This window comes from Neoarius graeffei, chromosome 25 (genome assembly GCF_027579695.1).
Source record: "Neoarius graeffei isolate fNeoGra1 chromosome 25, fNeoGra1.pri, whole genome shotgun sequence".
NCBI lineage: Eukaryota > Metazoa > Chordata > Actinopteri > Siluriformes > Ariidae > Neoarius > Neoarius graeffei.
In genome coordinates this window covers 47,922,765-47,950,265 of record NC_083593.1, presented here as the reverse complement: position 1 = coordinate 47,950,265, position 27,501 = coordinate 47,922,765, and the positions used below count along the sequence as shown (strand labels likewise).

Here is a 27,501-nt window from a genome sequence, read left to right as displayed (position 1 = left end):
TTGTAGGGATTTGAACTCTTGAAATGGATTCGAAAATCGCCCAATGATGGGGTGAATACCATTCAGGAGTCAAAAATTTAGCTGTGTGGTAGGATGATGTTGATTAATGCCATGGTTTTCAACAGTTCTTTGATTTAGTTACAATGGCGGACATCACAGCTCCCCATTATTAAAGTATATTTCGAGAATAAAAAACAAAACAAAACCCGCATAGCTGAAAAACTATATTGCTTATCAAAAAATTCCAGTGTAGGGATTGGCCAAGGATGGGTCACGTGACATAAAATAGTTCTACCATTGATTAAACAATGTATCTCATGATGTCAAAAAACAAAAAAAACCCACGGATATGGTGCGAGTCAGTCATGGTATATCCTGGATATACCTTGAATTGACGTCACAATTTGAAGCTACACGATCGACTCGAGTCACAGCTGTGGCTCAGCGAGCATTTCTGTATGTAGATCTACGTACGCATCATGAGCATGCCTAGCAAGGCAGGCGATAGAGCATGGTACATTACACATGTGCAGGTCGAAGGTTGCTCCGACGTAAACAACAAACATGGTGAGTTTATGCCGAGATTCAATCTTAACACTTTTAGTTTGGAATTTTTTGACGAGGGATATAAATCTAATATACCATGCACTGAGAGGCACTTGTGGATTCTGTTCGGTGGCTGGCGTAGTCCTGCGCCCCTCATTAAATAGTACTGCGCCCGTCACCGAACAGAATCCATAATTTCAACCAGAGCCTCTCAGTGCATGGTATATTTGATCACTATTTGGAGGAACCCAATATTTGAGCCTAATATCTGAAGTTTCGGTTTATATTCATAAAATAAATCGATACATTGGATTTTTTTTTTATTACAGTTAAACTCCACACACGTGGAAATGTTACTGTTAATTAGTTCAATTGTATAAATATTTTACTGGCATTGCTTAATGCACATCTTTTCCAATTTATACTTTCTATTCTTTGAAATAGGGCAGCACGGTGGTCATACATGTCAACCTTTAGTTCCCCATGCCCTGACAAAATCTGTACTTTTCCTTTACATACACCCATGAGCCCTTATACACGAGAAAAAATTCCAATATATAATCCAAAGCACCGTTTGTTTTATTCCACATTATACATTCCTATTGTAATAGGCATATTTATCACACTGCATCAAGTTAAAGGGATCAAATAGGCATGTACTGAATAAAAATAAATTTTAGATCCCAGAGAAAACAACTGAATTAAAAAGGACTATAGTATGTACAGTTAAGTAAACAATTGTCTCCTAAAGAGAATGACTGACTGAACTATAAACTTAATTATTTAATATGCATGGTATCAGTAATACCAGAATTATTGATGTAAATTTTGCAGATAAAATGTATTAATATTAAATAGTTCATAAAAATTACACAAAGTTCTATTTGACAAGTGTTGACATCACCTACAATATTACACTCCACCAAAGAAAATTACTTGAAATATAACAGCAGTACTAAGTAGGCATGTTAATTAAAATAGTAGGTTACATGCAATAAATTATATATAATCATGTCAAACAGTAAATGAAGGTTAATAAAAGTTTCATTTGAGAAAAAAGTGTCGACACCACAAGCAGTCTTAGATCCAACTAAAGATGACTGAACCACGTAAACAAGGATAAGTGAAAATATTAATACAACCCCGATTCCAAAAAAGTTGGGACAAAGTACAAATTGTAAATAAAAATGGAATGCAATAATTTACAAATCTCAAAAACTGATATTGTATTCACAATAGAACATAGACAACATATCAAATGTCGAAAGTGAGACATTTTGAAATTTCATGCCAAATATTGGCTCATTTGAAATTTCATGACAGCAACACATCTCAAAAAAGTTGGGACAGGGGCAATAAGAGGCTGGAAAAGTTAAAGGTACAAAAAAGGAACAGCTGGAGGACCAAATTGCAACTCATTAGGTCAATTGGCAATAGGTCATTAACATGACTGGGTATAAAAAGAGCATCTTGGAGTGGCAGCGGCTCTCAGAAGTAAAGATGGGAAGAGGATCACCAATCCCCCTAATTCTGCGCCGACAAATAGTGGAGCAATATCAGAAAGGAGTTCGACAGTGTAAAATTGCAAAGAGTTTGAACATATCATCATCTACAGTGCATAATATCATCAAAAGATTCAGAGAATCTGGAAGAATCTCTGTGCGTAAGGGTCAAGGCCGGAAAACCATACTGGGTGCCCGTGATCTTCGGGCCCTTAGACGGCACTGCATCACATACAGGCATGCTTCTGTATTGGAAATCACAAAATGGGCTCAGGAATATTTCCAGAGAACATTATCTGTAAACACAATTCACCGTGCCATCTGCCGTTGCCAGCTAAAACTCTATAGTTCAAAGAAGAAGCCATATCTAAACATGATCCAGAAGCGCAGACGTCTTTTCTGGGTGGGCCAAGGCTCATTTAAAATGGACTGTGGCAAAGTGGAAAACTGTTCTGTGGTCAGACGAATCAAAATTTGAAGTTCTTTATGGAAATCAGGGACGCCGTGTCATTCGGACTAAAGAGGAGAAGGACGACCCAAGTTGTTATCAGCGCTCAGTTCAGAAGCCTGCATCTCTGATGGTATGGGGTTGCATTAGTGCGTGTGGCATGGGCAGCTTACACATCTGGAAAGACCCCATCAATGCTGAAAGGTATATCCAGGTTCTAGAGCAACATATGCTCCCATCCAGACGACGTCTCTTTCAGGGAAGACCTTGCATTTTCCAATGTGACAATGCCAAACCACATACTGCATCAATTACAGCATCATGGCTGCGTAGAAGAAGGGTCCGGGTACTGAACTGGCCAGCCTGCAGTCCAGATCTTTCACCCATAGAAAACATTTGGCGCATCATAAAACAGAAGATACGACAAAAAAGACCTAAGACAGTTGAGCAACTAGAATCCTACATTAGACAAGAATGGGTTAACATTCCTATCCCTAAACTTGAGCAACTTGTCTCCTCAGTCCCCAGATGTTTACAGACTGTTGTAAAGAGAAAAGGGGATGTCTCACAGTGGTAAACATGGCCTTGTCCCAACTTTTTTGAGATGTGTTGTTGTCATGAAATTTAAAATCACCTAATTTTTCTCTTTAAATGATACATTTTCTCAGTTTAAACATTTGATATGTCATCTATGTTCTATTCTGAATAAAATATGGAATTTTGAAACTTCCACATCATTGGGAAGAAAAGAATTTCACTCTACTGTAATGTACATGGGTATGCAATAATGGCTTCTTCTGTTTCTTTATTATCAGACAGTTTGTTGTCTAAAATTGGTTCCTGACCCCCACCATATTGGCTTGGATGGTAATTGCATCGATAACGAGCTTATCTTTCCTCACATAGAACATAATCAGGATGCAGAATCGAATCCAGCCAGATTTTGTATACCTGAGATAAAGTCCGTCCCATTCATGAGGAAACGTAAGGAAATATTAGCATCTGAGATCTCCAGATTAGTTTAAGAAGTTTTTATTGTTAAAGAAAATTTTATTTGTTGTGAAATCAGCTCGAAGGAGCTGCTTTGATCCTGCATAAATGTTAAGTTGATTTAAGATTTTTCCCCCTTTAATTTACATGGTACTGAAAACTGAACCGTTATTAACCGCCAGCACAACAACCCCAACTGGAATGAAAAAACAAAACGAAACCATGCTGTTTTTGCCGATAGAGCATCTTTCTCCTCTTTCCTATCTGAAGGGAAGTGAATACAATTAAATACAAAATCTTGCTTTTAACCTATAAAGCTCTTCATGGTTTCGCCCCTTCCTATCTCTGGGAGCTAATTCATTTGTACTGTCCCTCGCGCTCCCTCAGATCTTCTGTCTGTGGACTTCTGACTGTTCCATGTTTTAAACTGGCATCTATGGGTGGCAGATCATTCAGTGTTGCTGCTCCTAATCTTTGGAACTCATTACCACAATCGCTTCGTGACTGTTCCACTCTCTCTTCCTTCGAAGCTAACTTGAAAACTTTCCTCTTTACCTCACACTACTCTTCCTAGTGTGGCCTTTTTTTTTTTTGGTAACTCCTGTGTAAAGCGTCCTTGGGTTTGTGAAAGGCGCTATATAAATTGAACTTATCTCATTATCTGTAGCCGCCTTATCCTTCTACAGGGTCGCAGGCAAGCTGGAGCCTATCCCAGCTGACTACGGGCGAAAGGCGGGGTACACCCTGGACAAGTCGCCAGGTCATCACAGGGCTGACACATAGACACAGACAACCATTCACACTCACATTCACACCTACGCTCAATTTAGAGTTGCCAGTTAACCTAACCTGCATGTCTTTGGACTGTGGGGGAAACCGGAGCACCCGGAGGAAACCCACGCGGACACGGGGAGAACATGCAAACTCCGCACAGAAAGGCCCTCGCCGGCCACGGGGCTCGAACCCGGACCTTCTTGCTGTGAGGCGACAGCGCTAACCACTACACCACCGTGCCGCCCAATAATAATAATAATAAGTTCAATTTATATCGCGCCTTTCTCAAAACCCAAGGTCGCTTTACAATTACAGGGAGGAAAAAAAAGTCCACCAAATAGAGGTCAGGATGTCATTCCAATGGTGTAGCAGCTACAGTCCCACCAAAAGGCTCACGAAAACTAGTCCCACACCGCCAGCACAGCCGCCGCCGGGCAACATCACTCAAACACCACGCCATGCATTAAAGCACTGCTGCACAGAGCGCTGGACAACCACGATGTTAAAATGAGCAACGAGCTCACTGCAGTCCATAGCTACGAGCACAGGCATCACCCACGGCAAACCAAGGCCTGGAGGGAACCGACGCCCAAAACTGGGTCCGGAGCTACACCACAACCAGCGGACAAAACACTCAAACAAACATCAAACTACACAAACACACACACACACAAAAGAAATAAATAAAAAAAGGAGAGGAAATAAAATAAAAAGCTCTGGTGAGAAGCGGCAGCCAGAATGCGCACGACGTACCGTAAACGGAAATTTAATTCAGTTAGGTGAATGTGCTTACGTCATAAAATATTTAAAGCAATGTTTTCTTCATCTTTAGATGAAATTGAAATGCAGCTAATTAGCACATTTAGTTGAACTCAAAAGCATTCGACTTTTCTCCTCAGCAGTCTAATGTTCTCACGCTTCACTCATTATGCCAAATGCTAATGGAGATTAATAAATCAGTAGAAATCATTAAGACTTTTTCTTCATTTAATAGTGAACAAGTCTGAATGCACTTTAAAGAACTGGTTTTGTTGAATCGGTTATTATCATTTAACAGTAGAGTTGACTCTCTTAACAATTAGCGCATTAGTATGCTATGCTGTTTTAAATGTTTTTTTTTTGGGTTTTTTTGTTTGTTTTTTTGTTACTGACTGTTTTCCAAAAGAACACAGTGTTGTGGGCTCTGATTAAAGAACGATAGAGTTTTCAAGCTGGTATAAATAAAACAGTTCTTGGGAGCTCACTCAGACAGGAGCGTCCATATCGTACCCAAATTATGACGAGGCTGAAACAGAGGAATAAATTCAGCCATCTTCTCTCCTCCACCGTAGCATAGAGCACGAATCAAATTTATGACAAATCGGGATATGACATCCCACCTTCTGATGAGCTACGCTATCGTTTTCCAGACAGACACTCGTCTAAACAAAACACTTTGGAAACTGGTTGTTTACGATGCTCTGATTTATAGCCAGATAGACAATTTTACACAATGAAGTTGTTAGTGAGAGAATTTTTAACATCATTTCTCTTCAACACAGAAACATTACTGTTTGAATTTTTAGACAATGTTGAAATAGGGGCGGCACGGTGGTGTAGTGGTTAGCGCTGTCGCCTCACAGCAAGAAGGTTCTGGGTTCGAGCCCCGTGGCCGGTGAGGGCCTTTCTGTGCGGCGTTTGCATGTTCTCCCCGTGCCCGCGTGGGTTTCCTCCGGGTGCTCCGGTTTCCCCTGCAGTCCAAAGACATGCAGGTTAGGTTAACTGGTGACTCTAAATTGACTGTAGGTGTGAATGTGAGTGTGAATGGTTGTCTGTGTCTATGTGTCAGCCCTGTGATGACCTGGCGACTTGTCCAGGGTGTACCCCGCCTTTCACCCGTAGTCAGCTGGGATAGGCTCCAGCTTGCCTGCGACCCTGTAGAACAGGATAAAGCAGCTAGAGATAATGAGATGAGATGTTGAAATATGATCATGTACGCATAACTGCATGGGGAATTCTCAACTGTGATTTCATTCAGAACAGACTTGAAATGTTGTATTATAAAGCATATATGTGATGCCATTCGCTTTAGAACATGAGCAACTAGATCTGAAATTATACCGAGTTTTATTGAGACATATTTTGACAATTTTTTTTTAGATTTTTCTACGTTTTTTTTCTAGATATTATACACACAAAATCTCACTAGCATAACAGAAAATCGTTTGACCCAAAATGGTAAAGTGGGTTTATTATTTAAATAAAACCCCATATTTTAAAACTTCATATGAACACTGATCAGTCATAACATTAAAACTACTGACAGGTGAAGTGAATAACAGTCATTATTTTTTTCGCGGTGCGGTTTCCATCAAATCCTGCGCTCTGATTGGCTGGCGAGCGGGTCTGTATCCTACAATACGGACCCCAGTTACGGACCCCGGATACGGACCTCTGGCGACTCGCTCGTTCACAACAACAACAACAACAAACATAGTAGCAATTTTTGTCAACATTTATTTTTGCATTTCTCAGGAGAATCGCATTAATTTTACATCATGGATAGCGATAACGACAGTGTTCATAGCGAAAGCGAGTTTTACTACCCTGAGGAAGACGAAATACAAGAAAACATTTCAGGAGAAAGCTTAAAACCTGTAACTGTTGCTGACACCAAGCAAAAACATGGCTGAATCCTGAATGACTCCTATTTGTATAAATAGGGGACTACATAGGCGGCAAAATGTAGTTTTTTTTTTTCCTGCCATGGAAGTGCACTTGTATACCGAGGAGGAAGCAATTTGCATTACAGCCGTGAATGAGGATTCAAAATGGCGGCTCGCCTCGGCTCGGTTTTCCCTTTCGGGCGCTCTCATTTTCTGTTAGAATTTGGTAAAGAAAAAAATAAATATATTATTTACCAGCTTAAGGTCGGTCCGTATGGTGAAATACCGTGACCTCGGCCTTGAATACTGACCTCAGCCCAGAGGGCCTCGCTCAGTACTTTCAAGACCTCGGTCACAGTATTTCACGATACGGACCTCCCAGCTGGTAAATAACATATATTTATTCTATCCACATTCTCTGGATATGAGCAACCGCATGCTCTGATTGGCTACTGTACTACTAGCATATCAGCTCATATACCATGAGTAGAGAAAAACAAAATGGCAGAATGTGTTTCTGAACCAACCGAGGATGAAATAAAAACTCTACTCGAAAACACACAAAAATATATATATCAAAAAGCAACAAAATATGGAATAAAAGCATTTGATGGTAAGAACATATCTTTTTTTTTTTTCAAGCAATATTATTACAGCATTTTTCACAAATTGCTCTTGTCATTTAACCGGTTTGTTTGCATTCTAAGCAGAAATGATTTTGTCGGACGTTTTGTACAAAGTTTTTATTTATCAGATTTGCAAAAAATAAAAATGCTCTGTTTCTCAAAATTCAGTGAATGTGGATAGAATAAAACAGTTATTCCATTCAATCTCGTCATACACGGTTTATAGTCGACTCTGTGCTATGCGCCTCGTCAGCTATCAGCTCATGTACGACTCAATTTCGTGGAATAACTGTTAAATATTTCGTGACACTGGAACCTGTCAAGGGGTGGGATATATTAGGCACCAAGCGAACAGTCAGTTCTTGAAGTTGATGTGTTGGAAGCGGGAAAAATAGGCAAGTGTAAGGATCTGAGTATTTGCAGAATATTCAGAGTATCTTAGGATCTAAATATTAACTACTTCTCTTAGTACTGAAACAATAAGATTATTTCAAACCAGATCTTAAATTTATCAAAGCATTATTTTAGATTTATCTTACTAAACTAGAGTGATAAATTGTTTTATACCTCAGCACTGTTGAATTCATGGATCTACTCAGCCAGATTAATGAAGTTGAATAATTTTCTCTAACAGAAACCCTGGCGTTAGTTCTGGCTGTAATTCAATCACAGGTTTATATTAATGCATTTGTTGTAATCATTTTTATAGAAACAGCTTATTCATCAGAGGAACCTGTATCTTTGACAAGCTATATAAACTAAGGGTAATAATAAACAGAGTGCTGTTAGTTACCAAAGAAAAATGTCTAATTATTGGTATGGTGAAGCTTTCTGTAAATAGGTGTTTATTTGACATTTAGGGAAGGAGTCTCCAGTGTTAGTGCTTTGTAACAGACTAAGTTTTCAGCCATGGGAAACTTAACAGGACTGGGGAGTTTGTTATTCTGATTATTGGTAACATAACAGTCTGTGTTTTTTTTTTTTTTTAAATCTTAGTAAATTCAAGAGAGAATAAAAAAGTAAGGCTATTAAGAGAACGGCTGTTTATAGCTGTTGGTGATAACAAGAACTAACTTGCCTTGCAGCTGTTCCACAAGTTTACAGTACCAGTCAAAAGTTTCGAAACACCTTCAAATTTGATGTTTTTATTTTTTTAATTTTTTTCCTACATTGTAGAACAATACTGAACTCATCAAAACTATGAAATAACATATGGGAACATATGGAATTATATAGTAAACAAAAAAGTGTTAAAAAAAAAAGTTTCATCTTTTAGATTCTTCAAAGTCGTCACTATTTACGTTGATAACAGCTTTGCACACTATTGGCATTATCTGAACCAGCTTCATGAGGTAGTCACGTGGAATGCTTCTCAATTAACAGGTGTGTCTGGTCAAAAATGGAATTTCTTGCCTTCTTAATGCATTTGACACCATCAACCAGTAAAGAGTAAATAATAAAAATACAGTAAATAGCCCTGTTCGACAACTGTAGTAATCCATATTATGTCAAGAACCACTCAACTAAGTAAAGAGAAATAACAGTCAGTCATTACTTTAAGACACGAAGCGTCTTTTAGTTAATTAAAATAAAGAAAAAACATTGAATTTGAAGGTGTTTCCAAACTTTTGACTGGTACTGTACATTCTCAAAATGTTGTTATACAACCCCGATTCCAAAAAAGTTGGGACAAAGTACAAATTGTAAATAAAAACAGAATGCAATAATTTACAAATTTCAAAAACTGATATTGTATTCACAATAGAAAATAGACAACATATCAAATGTCAAAAGTGAGACATTTTGAAATTTCATGCCAAATATTGGCTCATTTGAAATTTCATGACAGCAACACATCTCAAAAAAGTTGGAACAGGGGCAATAAGAGGCTGGAAGAGTTAAAGGTACAAAAAGGAACAGCTGGAGGACCAAATTGCAACTCATTAGGTCAATTGGCAATAGGTCATTAACATGACTGGGTATAAAAAGAGCATCTTGGAGTGGCAGCGGCTCTCAGAAGTAAAGATGGGAAGAGGATCACCAATCCCCCTAATTCTGCACCGACAAATAGTGGAGCAATATCAGAAAGGAGTTCGACAGTGTAAAATTGCAAAGAGTTTGAACATATCATCATCTACAGTGCATAATATCATCAAAAGATTCAGAGAATCTGAAATCATCTCTGTGCGTAAGGGTCAAGGCCGGAAAACCATACTGGGTGCCCGTGATCTTCGGGCCTTTAGACGGCACTGCATCACATACAGGCATGCTTCTGTATTGGAAATCACAAAATGGGCTCAGGAATATTTCCAGAGAACATTATCTGTAAACACAATTCACCGTGCCATCCGCCATTGCCAGCTAAAACTCTATAGTTCAAAGAAGAAGCCGTATCTAAACATGATCCAGAAGCGCAGACGTCTTCTCTGGGCCAAGGCTCATTTAAAATGGACTGTGGCAAAGTGGAAAACTGTTCTGTGGTCAGACGAATCAAAATTTGAAGTTCTTTATGGAAATCAGGGACGCCGTGTCATTCGGACTAAAGAGGAGAAGGACGACCCAAGTTGTTATCAGCGCTCAGTTCAGAAGCCTGCATCTCTGATGGTATGGGGTTGCATTAGTGCGTATGGCATGGGCAGCTTACACATCTGGAAAGACACCATCAATGCTGAAAGGTATATCCAGGTTCTAGAGCAACATATGCTCCCATCCAGACGACGTCTCTTTCAGGGAAGACCTTGCATTTTCCAACATGACAATGCCAAACCACATCCTGCATCAATTACAGCATCATGGCTGCGTAGAAGAAGGGTCCGGGTACTGAACTGGCCAGGCTGCAGTCCAGATCTTTCACCCATAGAAAACATTTGGCGCATCATAAAACGGAAGATACGACAAAAAAGACCTAAGACAGTTGAGCAGCTAGAATCCTACATTAGACAAGAATGGGTTAACATTCCTATCCCTAAACTTGAGCAACTTGTCTCCTCAGTCCCCAGACGTTTACAGACTGTTGTAAAGAGAAAAGGGGATGTCTCACAGTGGTAAACATGGCCTTGTCCCAACTTTTTTGAGATGTGTTGTTGTCATGAAATTTAAAAATCACCTAATTTTTCTCTTTAAATGATACATTTTCTCAGTTTAAATATTTGATATGTCATCTATGTTCTATTCTGAATAAAATATGGAATTTTGAAACTTCCACATCATTGCATTCTGTTTTTATTTACAATTTGTACTTTGCCCCAACTTTTTTGGAATCAGGGTTGTATTAATGAATTAAAAATGACAGTTCTTGGCAAATCACTGTTGCGTAAAAGGAATGATGTGCTGCTATTTAACAAGTATTCACTGAAGGAAAAATGAATATCGGTGAACAGTAAGACAAAGTCAATATTCACTAATTGTTTTAGTATAAATACACAGGTGATTGTTTAAAAAATCGTATAAAAATAATTTATTTCAAACTTCAAAAGCCACATGCAAATGTAATAAAGGCGTGGCGCAGGCTTGTCAGTTATCTATGTCGACTCACGTCAAATACTTTGTTTTGAAATCGATAAAATAAATCACAATTCCACCTTACCTTTGAGTAGTTTTAGATCAAACTTCATTTTCTTTCATAATTTGTAATTCTTTCTCACTTAAAAGCGATCGGTCGCCATTTTGCTGAGTCGCTTGAGGTGATTATCAAGAAATAGTTAGAATTTCTCAACCAATAAGAGGATGCGATTTTCTATAATCGCCTCTGGGTTTATACTGAAGTCAAATAATCAACTTCGTCCCATGTCGGGTTGCGTCACACAAATTATTTTCCTATAAGCATCACATCCTGCCATGTTTTATTCCTAACTGGTAAAAACACATCAAGTGTCCTGAAAGTCTGAATAATTAAAGTATTGGTGCATGTTTTGAAATGAAATACATGGTTCCTGTGCGTGTGTTAATTGTTGCTACAGTATCTCATAAGCTAACACCTGATACTGATGCAGCTGGTCTGATGGGAGGCTGTGCGCAGGCCACACACACAGCCGAATATCGCTGCTACAGCAATCTATGACCTTGAAACATGGTTTAAAATGCAGTTCAGATACAAATGATTCTAATGTCCGTGTGTTGTGCTGAATATTAATGCAATTCTGTGGCCAGTGGCTGTGTCGAGCAGTCTGAATCTAATAAAAGTGTGTGTTTCGGTCGTTTTCTTTTAATGATTGCATGTTTTCTGAATATTCAGTAGAACAGCAGTTGATGAAAATGAAGCTTTTTTTTCCCCCAAAATTTTTGGAAATTCAGTGTGACCTGGTGATTAATCTATGGTGGGAGTTTGGAGTTTTGTGTCAGAAATATTAAACAGATGAAACAGAATTATAACGTGCACAAGCAAAATGCTATCGGAAATAAAGTATGTGAATATAAGCTGAGGAAGTCTAAATATCTAAATATAAAAATTTAAACATCTACATATATAAAGTGAACGAATTTGTCCAAGAAGTAAAGGATGTATCGTGGATGAAAAGGTAAATTAAGATATAGATAATACTCTGTGGTGGTGTAGTGGTTCGCACTGTCGCCTCACAGCAAGAAGGTTCTGGGTTCGAGCCCCGTGGCCGGCGAGGGCCTTTCTGTGTGGAGTTTGTATGTTCTTCCCGTGTCTGTGCGGGTTTCCTCTGGGTGCTCCGGTTTCCTCTACAGTCCAAAGACATGCAGGTTAGGCTAATTGGTGTCTCTAAATTGACCGTAGGTGTGAAGATGTGCGAATGGTTGTTTGTCTCTAATGGCCCGTTTCCACTACCCTTTTTCAGCTCACTTCAGCCCGACACGGCTCGCGTTTCGACTACCTCAGAACAGCACGACTCAGCTCGCTTCAGCCCTACTCAGCCCTCAAAACTCGCACGGTTTTGGAGTAGGGCTGAAGCGAGCCAAACCGAGCCGAGTGGGGCTAGGGGCGTGAGGAGACACTCCCCTGTGCACTGATTGGTGAGGAGGAGTGTCCTCACACGCCCTGCGAGCACGCTGGGATCTGTAAACACCGCAAACCCGGAAGAATAATAATTACGAATTACGAGAATTTCTGAAGCCTTATGCGCCTCGCCTCATCTATACGCTCTTGCCAGTATCTGTTGGCGTTGTCGGTGACAACAAGCCACAGCACCAAGACCAGCAACACTAACGACTCCATGTCCTCCATGTTTATTGTTTACTATCCGGGTCGTGAGACTACCTCTTAAAAGGCCACTGATGTCACTGTTTGCGCCGCCTAACGACATCACGTGACGTCCACCCACTTTCGCTAACTCCACCCAATGTGTCCACCCACTTCCAGCCAGCATGGTTCAGCGCGGTTGTAGTCGAAATGCAACTCCAACAGCCCCGCTCAGCTCGACTCAGCCCAACTCAGCACCGCACGGCTCAGCCCAACTCAGCCGCGTTGGTAGTGGAAAAGCGGCATATGTGTCAGCCCTGCGATGATCTGGCGACTTGTCCAGGATGTACCTCATCTCTTGCCCATAGTCAGCTGGGATAGGCTCCAGCTTGCCTGCGACCCTGTACAGGATAAGCGGTTACAGATAATGGATGGATGGATGGATGGATAATACTCCATTTACTACTTAAATTATGAACAATAGATGCAAATTAATTGCATTTTTTTCAGCTAGTGTTTTGAGCTTTTGTATTTTTATTTTTATATTTTATTTCCAAATGTTGAAATTGTATTATTTACAATATTGCTATTTTATAATCTACAAACAAAACTGATCACCTTCCGGGTGATAATGTACGCTGGACTCAATCCTGTTCATGTTTTATGTTTTAGGACAGGCCCAAGGATCGAGAGCAAGTCTGTAGTGAACATCTGTCATGCAAAAGGTAGAAGGACTGACTATTTATTTATTTGTTTGTTTATTTATTTATGCTCTGTTAGCATCTGTCAATCTTTGAAACAGCTGATAATAAAGCAGATTGTGCGTATAATGTAGATATTTACTGTATTGTTGCATGTTTTCACTGCAGATAATGTCTTATCAGGTAATCTAGTGTACAAGATTAAAGTTTTATTTCTTCAGGTATCAAACACTAATACTGCCATTTTTTTTAAAGGAGATTTATTTGCGAGTGAAATTCAGAGTTAAACTTGATTTAACATTGTCTGTTTTCATATCGGCGAATGGTTTCCTAATTTACCCACAATGCCATTCGACTCCATGCTGATAGTGGTGCCATGGCATGGAACCCTCAATTCAGCTGAAACGAAAGACAATTTGAGCAGCACTTTAGTTCTCTTTATCTGTACACACAACTCAAACAGATCAGCTTCCAAAGCTTCAATTTTCATGCTAATACCACCATCAACTGCATCACATTCATCATCTTATGGATCGTTGACTAGTGGCGCCAAGTCTCTGCTGTAACTCGGCACAACCGTGTCGTATAACCGAATGGCGTTTTGGAGCTTGGGCTTAATAGAAATCCGTGCTGGGTTTCTCGTTAATATGATGTTGAGAACAAATGTTGATCGAGAAAAGAAACACTTTTGTTTTCAGGCGCTGACAGAGAAATCTGATCATCTCTTATGTTTGAAGATTGTAACAGTGCTAATTCCTCATGCGAGAAATGAAAACACAGCACCAAGCATTAATTAGCACCAGGATCGTGAAAGACATCACATATTTCAAGATAAACACTTTTAAAGTGCTGATGACACGAACATGACTCTATGCAATTTCTTACATAAACTATACAACATGGCAAACATGTTAGATTTCTGTTATAATTACGTGAAAAGAAGCTGTTGTTACGCGAATATCCAACTTTTAATTGCACAGCGCAAGAAAACTGGGTCCGTGGCTCGCGGCCATGTTGTGATGTCAGCGGAAGAACACGCTGCGGTTCACTGGCTGTTCTACTCTGGTTCTACTCAATGGAAATGGCGCATGAAAACGCCGGTGAACTCTCTAGTGCTAGCTCTTCCTCTTCTGGGAGTCTAGAATTGTGTTGATCTCTTCCGAATAGAATCTATGATAGTCTACCCTCTTTACCCTTTGCCTCTCGTTGCTAGGCGGCAGTTACATGAAAGCCGCAAGCTTTCACAAGCAAATACATGACTGATATCACGCCGACTTTATGATTACATTTATGATTATCATGTAGAATCTATAGCTCTACGTACCTTTATCTTATGTCATTTCACAACACATGTTCTGACAGGAGGACTGTCTTTGGATCCGGCATAGCTACTAGTAGACCCCCTCCGGAATACTGGCAGTGTTGCCAGATTGGGAGGTTTCCTGCCCAGTTGGGCGGTTTCAAGTGCATTTTGGTGGGTTTTGAACATATTTTGGGCTGGAAAACTTCAGCAGTATCTGGCTGCTGAAGTTTTCCAGCCCAAAATATGTTCAAAACCCACCAAAATGCACTTGAAACCGCCCAACTGGGCGGAAAACCTCCCAATCTGGCAACACTGTCTAGGCACTGCTGATGGTAGTAACACACGTTTGTGCTGAACTGAACACCCAAGAGATTCTTTTAAGCTGGGAAGGGTGTCAAAACAATCCAAATCGAAGTGTTCAGAGCACAGGACGGATGTTGGTGAGGGCTCCCACTTGTCACGAGTGCGCCTGACTTGCTTCACCCACTTCGCATGCAGCTCGGGATCTCTGGGAAACTTGAATAAACTTACCCCATCCTTGTGGGTTTTGGAGCAGAACCCGGCAACACAACGAGAAGGCATAATAACTAATATATATAATGTATAATAATGTATAATAAAAATACTAATAATGATAAACTGAACACCTGTCGCATCAACAACAAACTGGTAAGTTAGGAGGAAAGTGCTTTCGCTGATGTCATATAGCTCCTCCTCCTCCTTCGTCTCCTGGGTGCTGCAGCCCCGTCAAATTTGCCCAAATACCCGCGTTTTTTATCATAACTTGTAAAATAGGCGCCTTCGTGAATTAATATATGGATCATCGGGAATGACTTTTTATGTTATAAAACATCGCCAAAGATGTCAAAAACGTGTCATCAGCACTTTAATGTGCAGTTTCCTTTCAATTGTTTTACCATTAAACACCAGTCGTCACTAATACGAGGACTGTATACTCATTCAGACTGAGTAAGCAGAGTAGGTCTGATATTGTATAAAGGAATGTACAAATCGACATAATATCAGATGTTTGGCACTAAGAACATGACAATTAACACAACTACGCTACATTTCCTAGAACTTGGAATTTTGTTTGTACCTAGTTTGACTTGATACTCTGAATTTCCTATTGGCGGTATGCAGTGGTGAACCGTTACTATTAGAACTGGGACTTGAGCTCAGCCAAACCTTGGCCAGACACACCAAAAAAACAACAGGGCAAAGGATTTTGCAAAGGATTAGCGACAGGCTGCTCCGTTGTGTGTAGTTGTCGATGTTGATTTTAATAGTAACTAAGTAAATTGCATATGGAAATGAATACCTATGTCTGAGGTAGGGCTGGGAATCGATCCGGATTTCCTGGATCGATTCGATTTCGATTCATTAGGTCACGATCCGATTCGATCCATGATTCGATCCGATTCGATTCGATATCGATTCATGTACATATTGCTGTATTGTCACTTTAAAACTTTTAAATAAAAACTGACCCTATTGACAAACAGCTCCATGTCTGTTTGTGCTTGTATCTGTGTATGTGTAAGAGGGACACACGGAGAGACAAGAGTTCAAGTTTGAAAGAAAGCTTATTTATTTTGGAATGAAACATATCCAGGTTTTATTTGAAGTCTAAATCAAAATTATGACATTTGGTGGCCCTCTTTTAGTTAAATAACATACCCAGGTCTGGGTTTCTGACCACAAAAAAAATAGCTCATCAGTCAAGAAATTATGTTTGACTGATAAGTGTCAGAGTGTAACAAACTATGACATTTGGTGGCCCTCTTCTAGTTAAATAACATACCCAGGTCTGGGTTTCTGAACACAAAAAAAATTAGCTCATCAGTCAAGAAATTACTGTCTCGCTTAGATGTTTTCGGCTGGGCAAGACGTAGCGTGGCTCTAACCTCTTTACTAGTAACCTAAACCCAGCATTTTCGACTACGCTGTAGGGGCGGAGGTCTTTACAAATAAAGATCCCGACTCCCTCTGTAAGGCTCATAGCACGCTTAGACTGTGGGGGAAATTTCACACCAAATGCATTTTCAAGTGCCGTCTGCTTCGCATCAGGTTTAGCACTAGCTGTCTCGGGGTGGTGCCTGGATAAATGGTTTCTTTAGATTGGTGGTATTGCCCAGATATTTTACTTCTATTTGGCACAACTTGCAAACTGCATTCGTTTTGTCCAGTTCGTCTCTGTCCTCATACCGTTTGAAGCCGAAGTGTTTCCACACATCCGACTTCATCCCCGGCGGTGTTTTTAACCGGGTAGCTTCGTCCATCTTCTTGTTTTCTTTATAAGTTTCGTTTTGCCGGCACCTGCTTTTATAGTGCTCCTTGCGCGTTGGAGAAAATAGTGTTATAGGCACCTGGAAGAAATCGATTCACATGTTGTTGGATCTATATCGTGTTTTTTTCGCGTGAATCGATATCGAATCGTGGATCGATTTTTTGACCACAGCTGTAGTCTGAGGCCCTGTCCACACGGCAACAGATTCAGGTGAATCTGATAAAATTGTTTATCGTTTCGGCCTGGCGTCCACACGGCACCGGCGTTTTGGGTGCCCCAAAACGAAATCTTTTGAGAACGGGTTCCAGAGTGAAAAAATCTGGCAACGGCGCCGTTGCGAAGTCGTCTGGATGAGTAGAACGGATTTGTTTACGATGACGTCACAACCACATGACTAGAACAAGCAGCACTCTCGCGCGCATCATTCGTAACAACAGAAATTGAAGTTGTTTACACATTGTCTGGCAGGTCAGACAATTTACACCTGCTTTGATGAACAGAAAGTCCAGCCTTCCGCACAAAGCAACAGTTACCTGACTATAATGGAGGCAGAGGGGGAAAGGGTCAGAAGACCCTTCAACAGACTGTTTTGTATAAACCACTGCATTGCATTCACTTTTGTATACAGCTTTTCTTTTAAATAAACAAGTAACTGAACCATTTCTTTAATTTCTTTTTTTTATTGGATAAGACTGCTTTTCAAAATGTTCACACACAATAAGAAAATTAAGTTATATAAAACTATGCACACTAATAAAACTAATTTGTACACACAGAAGGCACGATTTCCTCGCGTAGTCGCAGTCATCTTCTTGTTGTTGTTGTGTGTTTGTTCCTGTGAGTGCTTCACGCCGGGTAGAAGAAGGGGTTTATGCGTGTAACAGACGTTGCGTTGTGTTGTTCACCAGTCTTTTTATTCTGAAGAAATGAGACACAAATACACTGCTGAGGACGGGCTGCAAACGTCCAGTGGCATTGGCGCTTACATTTCCAAAATGAACTGAAAGAGGCCAGCGCCTCGTTCCCATAACTACCTGCGCTCTTAAAGGGCCAGCGCAGAATTTCCCCACCACTACACACAATGGCAAGTGGAAAAAAATAAACCCATTACATGCGCATGCGTCCTACTTCTTCTTCTATTGTTCTGGTGTTTCCGATGGGACCGTCTTACAGCGCACGTAGAGGTGTGGCATGTGTATTGCATCGTTTTCAGCAAGCGTTGCGTTGCCATATGAACCTGATATTTTACTTGCCCATATGGACGCGATATTTAAAAAAAAAAATCTCGTTGCCGTTGTCGTGTGGATGTAGCCTGAGTGAAATATACTGTAGTGAGCGTACAGCGTGGAAGAAGAGTCCAGAGACAGAAATCTTACACTACGTTCACACTGCAGGCTGAAGTGACTCAAATCCGATTTTTTCGCCCATATGTGACCTGTATCCGATCTTTTATTGACAATATGAACGACACAGATCCGATTTTTTCAAATCCGACCCAGGCCGTTTGGATATGTGGTCCTAATTCCGATTCCTATCCGATCTTTTCATATGCGACTTCAGTCTGAACCGCCAGGTCGCATTCATCCGACTTACACGTCATCAACAAGCCACAAACGTCACTATTCTGCGCTGAAGTAGGCGGCGGGTCTCTCAAAAAAAGTTACAACAACATGGCTTTGATGTTCCTTTGAACGGAGGTTGCAGTCACTACCCCGCAGAACGCCTGAGCCAAAACCCTTGCCCTCTTCCTTCTCAACCTCCTCCTTAACATCAGGCTATTGTGCATGTTCCGGCTCCGTCGCAACAACAACTGCATCATCGCCAGGTACTCCATGCTGGCTACTGTCATACACAGGAAACTTTAGGTTACTTCCGTAAACACTGGCCATGCTCACTGCGTGTGACGTCGTCGTATCCTGCAGTGCGCATGCGGAACACTTTTAGGTCGCTTTTCGTTCATACTGAGGATCACATACAAGTCGCATATATTTGTTAATGTGAACGACCTCACAAAAAAATCGGATTTCACAAAAAAATCGGAATTGAGCATTAAGCCTTGCAGTGTGAACGTAGTGTTAGTTTCTCGGTCGTTAGCCCTGGATTGACCGCTTTATTAGCATTCGCTAACACTACTGATGAACGCTACACCGGCTGGAAGGTGACTTCACTGCTGCGCTGACTCATGGTTAAGTTCACGTTGGCCTTCGAGAAGGCCGAGGACGATAAATTTTTGGTCCCTCCCACTATAAATCAAAATCTGATTTGGTTAATTCATCTGTCACTTCTTACATAAACATACGGTACCAGTCAAAAGTTTGGAAACACCTTCAAATTCGATGTTTTTATTTTTACATTTTTTTCCTACGTTGTAGAACAATACTGAATTCATCAAAACTATGAAATAACATATGGTAAACAAAAAAGTGTTAAAAAAACGTTTCATCTTTTAGATTCTTCAAAGTCGTCACTATTTACCATCAACCAGTAAAGAGTAAATAATAAAAATACAGTAAATAGCCCTGTTCGACAACTGTAGTAATCCATATTGTCAAGAACCACTCAACTAAGTAAAGCGAAATAACAGCCAGTCATTACTTTAAGACACGAAGTGTCTTTTAGTTAATTAAAATAAAGAAAAAACATTAAATTTGGGGCGGCACGGTGGTGTAGTGGTTAGCGCTGTCGCCTCACAGCAAGAAGGTCCGGGTTCGAGCCCCGTGGCTGGCGAGGGCCTTTCTGTGTGGAGTTTGCATGTTCTCCCCGTGTCCGCGTGGGTTTCCTCCGGGTGCTCCGGTTTCCCCCGCAGTCCAAAGACATGCAGGTTAGGTTAACTGGTGACTCTAAATTGACCGTAGGTGTGAATGTGCGTGTGAATGGTTGTCTGTGTCTATGTGTCAGCCCTGTGATGACCTGGCGACTTGTCCAGGGTGTACCCCGCCTTTCGCCCGTAGTCAGCTGGGATAGGCTCCAGCTTGCCTGCGACCCTGTAGAACAGGATAAAGCGGCTAAAGATAATGAGATGAGACATCAAATTTGAAGGTGTTTCCAAACTTTTGACTGATACTGTACACTGCCATGGCTTTCTGTCCTGGCAATGAAGTCTTAACCAGTGAGTGAGCCAGCTCTAAACTCTTCTCAGCCTAGACACAACAAACAAAAAAAATCTCACTGGAAAACTCGATTTTAATGTTCTCAGGACAGTAACCGTTTCATTTCTGAAGCAAATTTGATAGAAAATGAGGTCGAATTAGAAGAGAATAATTGTAATGAAATTATGAAAGAATGAAAGCAATTTAAAAAAATGAAAGAAATTAAATATAACATTTGAAATGCTGATACGTTTGGGCCTTCTGTGAAGGCCTAGAAGACCCTGACGGTTCCCCTGTAGTGGTGCACAAGGCGTTTTGAAGGAGACTGGAGGTCTGTCTAATGCCCTCGTCCAACACTGACTGTCCATCACACACAAAAAAAAAGGCTGATGTGAATACAATCAAATGCACATTTTTGAGTGAAGAGTAAACCCCCCCAACTATTTTAAAAAATAGTGAATAGTCAGAACCGAAGCTTTAGATAGATGTTCCTGTCACGTGGAGATTCCTCACAGTGCTGAACACTGACTCTTTATAATGGCTTCTAGAATAATAAGGACAAGTTGAGGAAAATGCTAGATGAATGTTTGGTATTTAATTAAACGAAAGCAGTGCTTGGGTGGTATGTTTTGTACGCTGTGCCTGGTGATTTAGTGATGCACTCCTGCATCCTGACTCTGCGAGGAGCATTTCAGCTTGACTGATCATGCTGCTAACAGATCTCACTTCTCATCCATGCACTGCTATTTAGTCCACGCTAAACTGGTCTGGTTGATTAAGCATTATTAAACATTTGACCTTTTGTATTGACCTTTGACCCAGCAGGCAGGGACGGCCCCATCTTCTCGGGGTCCTAGTGCCCCCGGATCTCCAGCCACTTCCATTGTGGTAGGTCAATTTCATTACCATGAGCATTTACTTATCCTGTGATCTTCCTCACCTACATACTCTATATGGCCAAAAGTTTGTAGACACCTGACCATCACACCCATACGTGTCCTTCCCTAGTTTGTTGTCTTTGTTTGCTGTAGCTTTTATAATTTCCCTTCCCTGGAGCTAAGAAGCTCAAACCTGTTCCAGCATGATAACGCCTCTGTGCACAAAACAAGGTCCATGAAGACATGGGTTGCTAAGGTTGGAGTGGAAGAACTCAAGTGTCCTGCACAGAGCCCTGTCCTCAACCCCACTGAACACCTTTAATAATAATAAGTTCAATTTATATCGCGCCTTTCTCAAAACCCAAGGTCGCTTTACAATTATAGGGAGAAAAAAAAAGTCCACCAAATAGAGGTCAGGATGTCATTCCAATGGTGTAGCAGCTACAGTCCCACCAAAAGACGCATGAAAACAAGTCCCAAACCGCCAGCACAGCTGCTGCGATGCCACCAGGCAACATCGCTTGGAACACCACGCCATGGATCCACAAAGCGAGCACAGACGCACCGCCACGCAGAGTGCTGGTATGTCTTAAACCGCCTGCACAGCTGCTGCGACGCCACCGAGCAACATCGCTCGGGACATCACGCCAAGCACTAAAGCACCGCCACACAGAGCGCTGGACAACCACGATGTTAAAATGAGCAATGAGCTCACTCACTGCAGTCCACAGCTACGAGCACAGGCACCACCCACGGCAAACCAAGGCCTGGAGGGAACCAACGCCCAAAACTGGGTCCGGAGCTACACCACAACCGTAGGACAAAAACACTCAAACAAAAACAAACATCAAACTACACAATAAATAAATAAATAAATAAATAAATAAAGCTCCGATGAGAGGGCGGCACGGTGGTGTAGTGGTTAGCGCTGTCGCCTCACAGCAAGAAGGTCCGGGTTCGAGCCCCGGGGCCGGCGAGGGCCTTTCTGTGCGGAGTTTGCATGTTCTCCCCGTGGGTTTCCTCCGGGTGCTCTGGTTTCCCCCACAGTCCAAAGACATGCAGGTTAGGTTAACTGGTGACTCTAAATTGACCGTAGGTGTGAGTGTGAATGGTTGTCTGTGTCTATGTGTCAGCCCTGTGATGACCTGGCGACTTGTCCAGGGTGTACCCCGCCTTTCGCCTGTAGTCAGCTGGGATAGGCTCCAGCTTGGCTGGGATAGGCTCCAGCTTGCCTGCGACCCTGTAGAAGGATAAAGCGGCTAGAGATAATGAGATGAGATGAGATGAGCTCCGATGAGAAGTGGTAGCCCGAATGCACACGGTGTACTGTTGACCGGAAACGGAAAATTTTGACATGAACTGGAACACCGACTGCACCTCAGACCTTTTCACCCAACGTCAGTGTCTGATCTCACTAATGCTCTTATGTCTGAATGATCCCACTGCAAAATTTAGTGGAAAGCCTTCGCAGAAGAGTGGAGATTATTATTACAGCAAATCTGGAATGGGGTGTTCAACAAGCACACATGACTGTGATGATCAGGTGTCCACAAACTTTTGGCCATATGGTGTAGAACAAGATGTATATTTTTCTGTGTATAAAATATAGTTGGAATAAAAATAAACACAAATTAAGGAAATTAAACACAAGATATTGGTTTTAACACTAACTTTGAGCTGCATTCTAAAATGCTTCTACTTTTTGTCCACTGAAATTTTAAAGGTACTGTATCATTATTATTTTCAAAGCTTTCTCAGAAATTGAAATGTACACAGGTGCTTGTTCATTAGCTATATCACTAATTAAACACACACACACACACACACACACACACACACACACACACACACACACACACACACATTTAAATCTATCCTAAATGACATGAGTAGTGAGTGGTGAGATGTTCAAAGCTGTGTAATGACTGACTTCCAAAGTTGTAGATTTTTTTATTTTTATTTTTTTTACAAAATGCCTGGTGTTTGTACTTGTGAAACATAAAAAGTGGCACTACATTCACTTTCACTCTATCTCTTATTTTGACTATCACTACCACCTGAACACTCTCTCTCTCTCTCTCTCTCTCTCTCTAAGAGCTCACTGTGTATCAGGATTGTTTCTATTGATTGCAGAATGAGAGAAATTGGGTTTTGTAAAACAGTTTTTTGTTTGTTTTTTAAATTTCATTTTACTTTTAATGTAAAAAGACTACCTGGGACAAGATGTCACAAAATCAATAGGAAGTGAGTAAAGACATAATAAAGAGTTTATTTTGTTCCTCTCATTCAGGCCAGAATGGATAATCAGGTGATTGGCTATAAGGACTTGGCAGCGATTCCGAAAGACAAAGCGATCCTGGAGGTGGAGAGGCCCGACCTGATGGTATATGAACCTCATTTCAACATGTCAGCTTTGGATCGTATCAGTCTGTCCAGGAGCAGAGAGGTCAGTAACACTCAGAGGTTTCAGCATAATCAACTGTGAAAGATTATCCTGCTGTGTATGTGTTTTATTCTGAATTAAACCACAGCGCTGTTAAATTCTCTAATCTGATTGGTCAGAATGAGTCGATTAATTTTCTATAACAGCAGCACTGACAGTCGTGCTTTAAGGCGAATCACAGGTTTATATTAATGCACAAATTCTAATATGTTATTGTATCTACAGTAACAACTTGGATGAATAATCAGTCAATTAAAATGTGTTGTTATTTAATAAAAAATAATTCTCTGTCTCTCTTTCTATGTATATATAAATATTTATTTTTTTCGCGGTCCGGTTTCCATCAAATCCTGCGCTCTGATTGGCTGGCGAGCGGGTCCGTATCCTACAGTACGATCCCCAGTTACGGACCCCAGTTACGGACCCCTGGCGACTCGCTCGTTCACAACAACAACAAACATAGGAGCAATTTTTTGTCAACATTTATTTTCACATTTCTCAGGAGAATCGCATTAATTTTACAGCATGGATAGCGATAACGACAGTCTTCACAGTGAAAGTGAGTTTTACTACCCTGAGGAAGAAGAAATAAAAGAAAACATTTCAGGAGAAAGCTAAAAACCTGTAACTGTTGCTAACGCCGAGCAAAAACATGGCTGAATCCTGAATGACTCAATTTTGTATAAATAGGGGACTACATAGGCGGCAAAATGTAGTTTTTTTCCTGCCATGGAAGTGCACTTGTATACTGAGGAGGAAACAATTTGCATTACAGCCGTGAATGAGGATTCAAAATGGCAGCTCGGCTCGGTTTTCCCTTTCGGGCGCTCTCGTTTTCTGTTAGAATTTGGTAAAGAAAAAATAAATATATTATTTACCAGCTTAAGGTCGGTCCGTATGGTGAAATACCGTGACCTCCGCCTTCAACACTGACCTCGGCCCAGAGGGCCTCGCTCAGTACTTTCAAGACCTCGGTCACAGTATTTCACGATACGGACCTCCCAGCTGGTAAATAACATATATATATATATTTAACAGTTATTCCATAAAATCAAGTCGTACATGAGCGCTTTAAACCATGCACAATGAGATTGAGTAGAATAACTGTTTTATTCTATCCATATTCACTGGATTTTGAGAAACGGAGCATTTTTTTTTTTTTTTGCAAATTCGATCAGTAAAAATTTTATACAAAGCGTCCAACAAAATAATTTCCACCAAGGCAGATTTCTTAAAAACCTAGCAATGGCGGCACGAATTGACTTTAGTGTTGTTTTTTTGTAGAAAGTGCCGTCTTGCTGTTGTGCCGAGGTACAGAATAGCTTTAGACATTTACTTAATTCTTCCTTGGACGTTTCAATTCTGTAATTTTCAAACTTCCGTGAGCTTTTGAACCAGTTTAAAAAAATTCAACAAATTTTAATGCTGAAAGATGAAGAATGTAAACAAACCGGTGAAATGACAGGAGCAATTTGTGAAAAATGTGATGATGATAATTCTTGAAAAATAAAAAAAATATGTTCTTACCATCAAATACTTTCATTCCATATTTTGTTGCTTTTTTTTGTAATTTTTGGGGGTTTATTTTCGAGTAGAGTTTTTATTTTATCTGCAGTTGGTTCAGCAAAATGCTCGACCATTTTGTTTTTCCTCTACTGACGGTATATGAGCTGATAGCCTAGTAGTACGAGTAGTCAATCAGAGCATGTGATTGCACATATCCAGTGAATATGGATAGAAAAAGAAATATATATGGCGGTGGTGTAGTGGTTAGCGCTGTCGCCTCACAGCAAGAAGGTCCGGGTTCGAGCCCCGGGGCCGGCGAGGGCCTTTCTGTGTGGAGTTTGCATGTTCTCCCCGTGTCCGCGTGGGTTTCCTCCGGGTGCTCCGGTTTCCCCCACAGTCCAAAGACATGCAGGTTAGGCTAACTGGTGACTCTAAATTGACCGTAGTTGTGAATGTGAGTGTGAATAGTTGTCTGTGTCTATGTGTCAGCCTTGTGATGACCTGGCGACTTGTCCAGGGTGTACCCCGCCTTTCGCCCGTAGTCAGCTGGGATAGGCTCCAGCTTGCCTGCGACCCTGTAGAACAGGATAAAGCGGCTAGAGATAATGAGATTTTATATATATATATATATATACACACTTGTTTCACAAGCTTTCCACAATATTAATGTAACTATAAGTGAATAAAATCATTCACAAAATTGTAATTGTTGACAAATTGCTGTAGTATAAGGAATAAAGCACTTGAGGATGTGCTGTTAGAGGAAAATAATCAGCTTCAAGGTGGTAACTGTTAATTTGCTATACGTCACTGTATGTGTTTTATTTCTTATGTGCGCATCACGCTTTTACTGAAACATGCAGTGAAACTGTTGTTATTTAGTTTCTGTTTATTCTCCATATTGCTTTCAGCTGATGAAAAATGATACTTTAAAAAAAACCTATGATTAATGAAGGATGATGGACTCTTGTTGATTTATCTGATTTCACAATTAAATATTAGTTGTTGATAGATTCTTGAATGTGCACATAGACTGTTAGACATGTACATAATGAGTGGAGCTTCCTTTTTCCCCCCTGAATTAATGTGTGTGTGTGTGTGTGTGTGTGTGTGTGTGTGTGTGTGTGTGTGTGTGTGTGTGTGTCTCTCTTATTCTCCTCTAGAGATCAATGTCACCTTATTCCATCTCTCCCCCGCCTTCCCCAGAGGTGAGTCATCTGCTTACAGTTATATAAAGTGTTATTTTCATTGCTATTTTATTGTTCTGCTCTGCTTCATGCTTAAATAGAATTAAAATCACAGTCTCGTGTGCTACAGATTAGTGGTATGATGGTGTACTATGATAATGAAATCACTGTTGATATTCTATTACAACCCCGATTCCAAAAAAGTTGGGGCAAAGTACAAATTGTAAATAAAAACGGAATGCAATGATGTGGAAGTTTCAAAATTCCATATTTTATTCAGAATAGAACATAGATGACATATCAGATGTTTAAACTGAGAAAATGTATCATTTAAAGATAAAAATTAGGTGATTTTAAATTTCATGACAACAACACATCTCAAAAAAGTTGGGACAAGGCCATGTTTACCACTGTGAGACATCCCCTTTTCTCTTTACAACAGTCTGTAAACGTCTGGGGACTGAGGAGACAAGTTGCTCAAGTTTAGGGATAGGAATGTTAACCCATTCTTGTGTAATGTAGGATTCTAGTTGCTCAACTGTCTTAAGTCTTTTTTGTCGTATCTTCCGTTTTATGATGCGCCAAATGTTTTCTATGGATGAAAGATCTGGACTGCAGGCTGGCCAGTTCAGTACCCGGACCCTTCTTCTACGCAGCCATGATGCTGTAATTGATGCAGTATGTGGTTTGGCATTGTCATGTTGGAAAATGCAAGGTCTTCCCTGAAAGAGACGTCGTCTGGATGGGAGCATATGTTGCTCTAGAACCTGGATATACCTTTCAGCATTGATGGTGTCTTTCCAGATGTGTTAGCTGCCCATGCCACACACACTAATGCAACCCCATACCATCAGAGATGCAGGCTTCTGAACTGAGCGCTGATAACAACTTGGGTCATCCTTCTCCTCTTTAGTCCGAATGACACAGCGTCCCTGATTTCCATAAAGAACTTCACATTTTGATTCGTCTGACCACAGAACAGTTTTCCACTTTGCCACAGTCCATTTTAAATGAGCCTTGGCCCAGAGAAGACGTCTGCGCTTCTGGATCATATTTAGATATGGCTTCTTCTTTGAACTATAGAGTTTTAGCTGGCAATGGCGGATGGCATGGTGAATTGTGTTCACAGATAATGTTCTCTGGAAATATTCCTGAGCCCATTTTGTGATTTCCAATACAGAAGCATGCCTGTATGTGATGCAGTGCCGTCTAAGGGCCCGAAGATCACGGGCACCCAGTATGGTTTTCCGGCCTTGACCCTTACGCACAGAGATTCTTCCAGATTCTCTGAATCTTTTGATGATATTATGCACTGTAGATGATGATATGTTCAAACTCTTTGCAATTTTACACTGTCGAACTCCTTTCTGATATTGCTCCACTATTTGTCGGCGCAGAATTAGGGGGATTGGTGATCCTCTTCCCATCTT

General features: G+C 40.7%; 1 protein-coding gene across 1 annotated transcript in view; it reads left to right on the top strand.

Annotated features, from left to right (window-relative positions):
- Positions 1–27,501, top strand: part of dmtn (dematin actin binding protein) — a 60,927-nt gene that overhangs the window by 8,068 nt on the left and 25,358 nt on the right. The window contains exons 2-5 of the mRNA XM_060908394.1: positions 13,347–13,399; positions 20,880–20,945; positions 23,226–23,381; positions 26,048–26,092. Of these exons, the coding sequence (XP_060764377.1) occupies positions 13,391–13,399; positions 20,880–20,945; positions 23,226–23,381; positions 26,048–26,092 (276 nt within the window). The 5' untranslated portion in view covers positions 13,347–13,390. The remainder of the gene's footprint in view (positions 1–13,346; positions 13,400–20,879; positions 20,946–23,225; positions 23,382–26,047; positions 26,093–27,501) is intronic.